Below are 7,320 nucleotides of genomic sequence, written 5' to 3' on the forward strand. Positions count from 1 at the left end.
ACTAGATCTTTATCATCTATCAACTTGACTTTCTTGGGACTCAAGTTACTTACTTTCTTGGGACTCAAGTTACTCACTTTCTTTGGACTTAAGTTACTTTCTTGGGACTTAAGTTACTTACTTTCTTGGAAGCTTGGAAGACAAGTCTTGACCACTTTTTGGAATTATGAAATGCTTTTATTTTTTCCTGTGATAGTGTGTTAGTTGTGCTTAGGAAAGCTAATAGTAATTAAGAAAAGTTAATCCTGGATTTGGAATGTATGCCATATTTTAGACCATGTATCTTCTTCATATGTAAGTTTTTTAGTGAAATTTGAAGGGTTGTTACAACCTCAACTTCCTCGATTCAATAGAAAGAATTACAACCAATGGAGCATTCAAATGAAGGTTTTATATGGATCTCAAGATCTATGTGATATTGTTGAGAATGACGTTGAAGAACCGGAGGATCAAGTGGCTCTCACTCCACAACAACTCAATGAGTTGAAAGACAATCGAAAGAAGGACAAGAAGGCTTTGTTCTTTATCTATCAAGCGGTAGATGGAGTCATCTTTGAACGAATTTTATTAGTGACTTCGGCAAAAGAAGCATGCGATACACTCTATACATCATACAAAGGAGAAGACAAAGTAAAGTTGGTAAGATTACAAACCCTTAGATGTGAGTTTGATGCATTAAGGATGAAGGATTCGGAAGCAGTTGAAGATTTTTACAATCGTGTTATTTCTCTTGTGAATCAATTGAGAGTAAATGGTGAATATATTCAAGATCGAAGGATTGTGGAGAAAATACTTAGACATTTGACTCGAAAATTTGAGTATATTGTTGTTGCAATTGAAGAATCAAAGGATTTAGCTTATTTATCCTTAGAAAGTTTGTTGGGATTGCTCCAATCCCATGAACTACGAATGAAGCAATTTAATTCTTCTCCTCTAGAACAAGCTTTTCAAACTCAAGTCTCTTTTAGGGGTGACTCTAGAGAAAGAGGAAGAGGAAGAGGAAGATGAAGGAATTCTTTTCGTGGAAGAGGGTGAAATGTTGGAGGAAGAAAGCAAGAAAATGAAAAGGACGAAAGTGGTCATTCTACAAGAGGAAGAGGGAGAAGAAGACCTGTATCCCAAATTCAATGTTATCATTGCAAGAAATATGTTCATACCATGGAGTATTGTAAAAATAAGTTGGCGGAAGAATCTAGTTTTATCATGAGAAGGATGAAAGTAAAGAAGATGACACACTTTTTCTTGCTTGTAATGTGCAAGAAGTGGCATTTGATGAGACGTGGTATCTTGATAGTGGTTGTAGTAACCACATGACCGGCAACAAAGGCATGTTTGTAAAGTTGGATGAATCTCTCCAAAGTGAAGTTCAAACGGGTGATGACAAGAGGCTTTCCGTAATGGGAAGTGGTGATATTCTCGTTCAAACAAAGAATGGCGTCAAGCGCATCTCCAATGTTTTCTATGTTCCTGGTCTAAAGCATAATCTCTTGAGTGTTGGGCAACTTCTAATGAAAGGGCATGATGTTCATTTCAAGGAAGATGTATGTGAAATCAAAGACAAAAAGCATGTTCTCATAGCCAAGGTGAGAATGACTCAAAACAAGATGTTTCCTCTAAAGTTTCAAAGTGAAGGTCTTCCTTGTTTCAACACCATTGTCAAAGATATGTCATGGCTATGGCATCTTCGCTATGCTCACTTGAGCTTTATCACTTTATCTCTAATGAACAAGAAGCATATGGTGAGAGGCATGCCGAACATCAACCGCTAAGATCAAGTATGTGAAGGATGTGCACTTGGAAAGCATCAAAGAGAATCTGTTCCCGTTGGAAAGGCTTGAAGGGCATCAAATCCTCTTGAGCTAATGCATTCGGATTTATGCGGGCCTATGCAAACAACATTAATTGGAGGTAATCGATATTTTCTCACCTTCATTGATGATTATAGTAGAAAGACATAGGTTTATTTTCTTAAAGAAAAATTGGAAGTCTTTTGATGCTTTAAAATTTTTAAGAGCTTGGTTGAAAAGCAAAGTGGTTTTATGCTGAAAACTTTGCGTTTCGATAGAGGTGGTGAATATGTTTCTCATGAGTTTGAGAATTTCTTGAAAGAGAATGGGATTTGGCATCAACTTACCACTCGGTATACACCTCAACAAAATGAGGTTGCTGAAAGGAAGAATCGAAAGATTATGAAATTGGCTAGAAGTATGTTGAAAGCCAAATGGATGCCTAATATGTTTTGGGCGGAAGCCGTTGCATGTGCTATCTATCTCTTGAACCAGGCTTCATAAAAAAGTGTTTAAGTTATGACTCCTCAAGAAGCTTGAAGTGGTCATAAGCCTTCTGTTGCTCACTTGAGAATTTTTTGTTGTATTGCCCACTCTCACTTGCCGGATGAAACACGAAGAAAGTTGGATGATAACTCTGAAAAATACATCCTTGTTGGGTATAGCGAAAGTTCAAAAGCGTACAAGTTGTTCAATCTCATGACTAAGAAGATTGTCATAAGTAGGGATGTGAAGTTCAATGAAGAAGAGTCTTGGAATTGGAATCTAAGTGAGAAAAAGAAAGAAGTTTTGGTAGATATGGATGAAAGCAAGATACTCATGAAGGTGGAATTGAAGAAAATGAAGAGGATTGGCTCCTCCTATCACTCCATATTCTTCTCTATTTTCTTCGGCTCCATCATCTTCATCGTCTTCAACAAGCCTCGACTCTCCTCCAAGGAAGACAAAAGGCATAAGAGAAATTTATGAAAAGCCCAGAAGAATTACCGATGAAGAATTAGCAAATTTTGCTTTTTTTACCGATGCCGATCTAATTAGTTTTGAGGAAGCTTGCCAAGAAGAAAAGTGGAAGCAAGCAATGGGTCAAGAAATGTGTACAATCCAAAGGAATAATACATGAGAGCTAACTGAGCTTCCAAATGGGCAAAAGACTATTGGTGTGAAGTGGGTATACAAGACAAAGTTGAATGCAAGTGGTGAAGTTGAAAAGTATAAAGCTCGCTTAGTAGTAAAAGGCTACAAGCAAGGGTATGGCATTGATTACAAAGAAGTGTTTACTCACGTTGCTTGTCTTGAGACAATTCGTATGGTTCTAGCTTTGGCGGCACAAAATAGTTGAAAAGTTTATCAAATGGATGTCAAATCGGCATTCTTGAATGGGTTTCATGAAGAGGAGGTGTATGTTGATCAACCTCCCGGTTATGTGAAGAAAGGTGAAGAAAGCAAAGTGTGCCGATTGAAGAAGGCTTTGTATGGCTTGAAGCAAGCACCAAGGGCATGATATAGTCGCATTGACGGATATTTCATAAAGAACGGTTTCAAAAGGTGTCCTTATGAACACACCCTCTACATCAAAGAGAGCACCTAATGTGAGTTTTTGGTTGTTTGTTTATATGTTGATGATTTGATTTTTACCGGTAATTGTTCAAGCATGTGAAGAATTCAAAAGAAATATGACGCGAGAATTTGAGATGACCGATATGGATCTTCTCCATTTTTTTCTTGGTATTGAGGTCAACCAAATAAATGATGGAATTTTTATTTCTCAAAATAAGTATGCAAAAGATTTGCTAAAGAGGTTTAGAATGGAAGGTGCTATACATATTAACACACATATGGAAGTTGGCTTGAAACTATGCAAAAATGAGGATGAGAAAGGAGTTGATGCAACTCTTTATAGAAGTCTTGTTGGTAGTCTCATGTACTTGACAGCTACAAGACCCGATCTTATGTTTGCGGTTAGTATGATTTGTAGATTTATGGAATCGCCAAAAAGAAATCATTGGGAAGCCGGTAAAAGAATTCTAAGGTATGTAAGTGGAACGGTTGCTCATGGGATACGCTATGGAAGAGTTGAAGATTCAAGCTTGGTTAGTTATTGTGATAGTGATTGGGGCGGAAGTGTTGATGATAGCAAGAGTACTTCCGGCTATGTTAACATTGGTTCGGGTGCAATTTCATGAACATCAAATAAGCAATCGGTTGTTGCTCTTTCTACGGCGGAAGCGGAGTACATTTCATTATCTTCGGCGGGTTGTCAAGCTCTTTGGCTATGATGGATATTAGAAGAACTCAAACATCCGCAAGATCGTGGTACAAGTTTATTTTGTGATAATAGTTCGGCGATCTCACTAACAAAGAATCCAGTTTTTCATGGCAAAAGCAAGCACATAAGGATCAAATATCATTTCATTCGAGACTTGGTAAATGATGGAGTTGTCAATGTTCACTTCTGCAAAACTAAAGATCAAGTTGCAGATAGTTTTGCGAAGGCTTTGAAGACTGATACATTCATCATAATGAAGACAAAACTCGGCATGGTAGTGGTCTAGCTTAAGGGGGGCTGTTGGAAGTTAATCTTGACCACTAGATCTTGATCATCTATCAACTTGACGTTTTTGGGACTCAAGTTACTTACTTTCTTGGGACTCAAGTTCCTCACTTTCTTGGGACTTAAGTTACTTTCTTGGAAGCTTGGAAGACAAGTCTTGACCACTTTTTGGAATTATGTAATGCTTTTATTTTTTCGTGTGATAGTGGGTTAGTTGTGCTTAGGAAAGCTAATAGTAATCAAGAAAAGTTAATCCCGGATTTGGAATGTATGTCATATTATATACCATGTATCTTCTTCATATGTAAGTTTTTTTACTGAAATTTGAAGGGTTTTGAGTAGCACAACAACTTGGGTTACTTTCTTTGTGTGTTTGACTGCAAGAGAACAATCTTCTTCTCTTGAAACTCATTTTCTCCCTCCAACCTCGTTGGTTTCATTCAAACAAGATCTAAGCTCCAAATGCCGAACCCCTAAACAACACCTAGTGCACTCGTTTGAGCTCTTTGAAGCCTAAGAAGTAATCTCTTATTGAATAGATGATCCAAGGGCTTTCAATCACCGGTAGACTGACTGTTAAAGTGGTCCCACATAAAATCCAGTTCACCAACTCCTGAGACCAACAACCTTAATTTTTTTATCAATTTTGTAAATATACGTAATATAGGAAAATATGTAGGCAATTTTCATTTCGCCTTCCTCACAACTAAAAAAGATAAGCACTTTTTCAGCTGTAATATATATACTAAACATGAAATTTATAATAAACATGCTTCTTTCCTTGGTCATGCGTTTTCTTTTTATGAAATTTTTTTACTGGAAAACTGTTTACATTAGAAAATTTTGCATGAAGTTTTCTTATGGTGGATTTTTTTACACATGATTTTTCTAGCATGGGTATGGGCCATCACTTTGCACCTCTTGTTTGAATATGGTAAGGCCTACTATCTCTACCTAAACCCATACCAAATTCATGCATAGAGTGGGGCCCATCATTTTATACCATATTTTGATATATTGGGTCTACTAAATCTCTGCACTGGGTGAGGCCCACCATTTGACATCATATTTTAATAAGATAGGTCCTACCAACGTAGCATGGCCTAAGAATGCCCGTCATAATATAAGACCAAAATAAACTCATTATTGGTAGATTCTATATGGTGATTAATGAAATTAAGTCTAAGGTTACACTTTTCTTCTTCTTTGTTTTTTGATGGGTTAGGTTACACTTTTTATGAATACGTAGTGGCAAAAATGGCAATACAACATACGGCAAACAAAGTATTTCTGTATTGTAAGTGCCATGATGGGTAATCGGTCCACCAACCTACTTCGTTTTTTATCTGCGTGCGCTTGAAAATCTCGAGGCATGACACAAGGCAAGGTAGAAAGACTAATGAAAGACCCATGTATGATATCATATGAATCATCTATTTCTTACTTTACGAAGAAAATGTTGTAAAAATGATTGGCAAAACGGATAGGAATGAATCTGTGTGCATCTTTTTAATTGTTTTTTATATTCACTCTAGATAGCTGTGAATGATGGGACCTCTTAATGGTTTTAAAATTGAATGATGGGACCTCTTAGTGGTTTTAAAATTGAAATCTCTCTCTCTCTCTCTCTCTCTCTCTCTCTCTCTCTCTCTCTCTCTCTCTCTCTCCAATATCATGTTTATGGAAAAGTCCCGGACTTCACGAAGAAAATGAAAAGAAAATGGTAACGAATGAATCTCAAGGTGGATCTTCTTAATAGCTTTTTATATTGGCTCTAGAAAACTATGATGAGGCCTCTTAATAGTTTTTAAATTGCAAATATACTCTCCCTATGCCTATTTTTCCCTCTCTTGTTTATGAAAATGATGGGAAAATGAGTGGCAAAACGGAGAGGAATGAATCTGAGATGGATCTTCTTAATAGCTTTATATATTGGCTCTAGAAATCTGTGATGGGACTTACTGATAATATCTTACGTATAAAAGCTCATGAAATAAAGATGGAAGATACGAAGAGGACCCACATCTGATTATGATTTTATTAGTTCTAACCTATTAGGACAGTTGTCATCTTTTTATTGTTCATACTTCTTTGACCGCTGCAACTGAAGGAGTAGTAAAAGCAGTAATCTAAAACGTTTTCGAAGGAAAACATAATTGTAACATAAATATGGTATACAATAGAGAACATGGGAAGATGAAAAGAATGAGTTTTGGAGAATGTGTTAAGGTTTAGCAGTCTTTATTCCATATTCTCCTCTTCCTCGTCCTCTTTTAAATATCAAGGGTAGTATATAATTTCTCCAAGTTTTACTGTCTACCTAAGCATGTGACATGTAAAAATGGGTTTTTTTTTTTCTTTGAGCATTTGGGTTTTGATGAATCCACATGCTAATCATGCCATGATAATAAAAGGTTGCAACAAAAGCTTGGAAAAAAAAAGTACTCTTCTCTTCTTTTTCCCGTTTATATATGATGACATATTAAAGAAATCAACAGTTTTTTATATGGTTTTTCTTTTCCTGTTTCGGTTGACAACAATGAGTTATAAGAGTTTATTTTAGATGGAGTTTTGCATGTTTCGATTTTAAGTAATTTCAGGGATAGTATTAAAAATTTAAAATGTCACTTCTGCAAAGCTTAAATGGATAGAGAATGGATTTTCAATCAAAAGTTTTGCAATCCCACAAAGATAAATCAACCAAAATGCATGTCTATCATAATATTCATGAGAAACCATCAGAGTCATAGAACTTCGATCCTAAATAATTTATGTAATACAAATCGATGTGAAGAACAGTTATAGTAATAAATTCTATCATGATTAATTTATGTACTACTAATCAATGTGAAGAACAATCAGTCAAAGAACTTCTATCATGAGTAATTTCTGCATTACTACTCCATGTGAGAAGAACAAGCATACTCATATAACTTCTATCATAATGATTTCTCTAATGAAAAAGCACCAAGTTAATCCTAC

At 35.9% G+C, this 7,320-nt stretch overlaps 1 protein-coding gene across 1 annotated transcript; it reads left to right on the forward strand.

Annotated features, from left to right (window-relative positions):
• Positions 1-381: 381 nt before the first annotated feature.
• LOC143863424 (uncharacterized) lies at positions 382-1,769 on the forward strand. Its single transcript, XM_077374087.1, has 3 exons — positions 382-874; positions 969-1,163; positions 1,264-1,769. The coding sequence occupies exons 1-3, from the start codon at positions 382-384 to the stop codon at positions 1,767-1,769; spliced, it is 1,194 nt and encodes a 397-aa protein (XP_077230202.1).
• The last annotated feature ends 5,551 nt before the right edge of the window (positions 1,770-7,320 follow it).

Source organism: Tasmannia lanceolata, unplaced genomic scaffold (genome assembly GCF_043159265.1).
Source record: "Tasmannia lanceolata isolate RefF3 unplaced genomic scaffold, GAP_Taslan_0.1 ptg000044l, whole genome shotgun sequence".
Taxonomy (NCBI): Eukaryota; Viridiplantae; Streptophyta; class Magnoliopsida; order Canellales; family Winteraceae; genus Tasmannia; species Tasmannia lanceolata.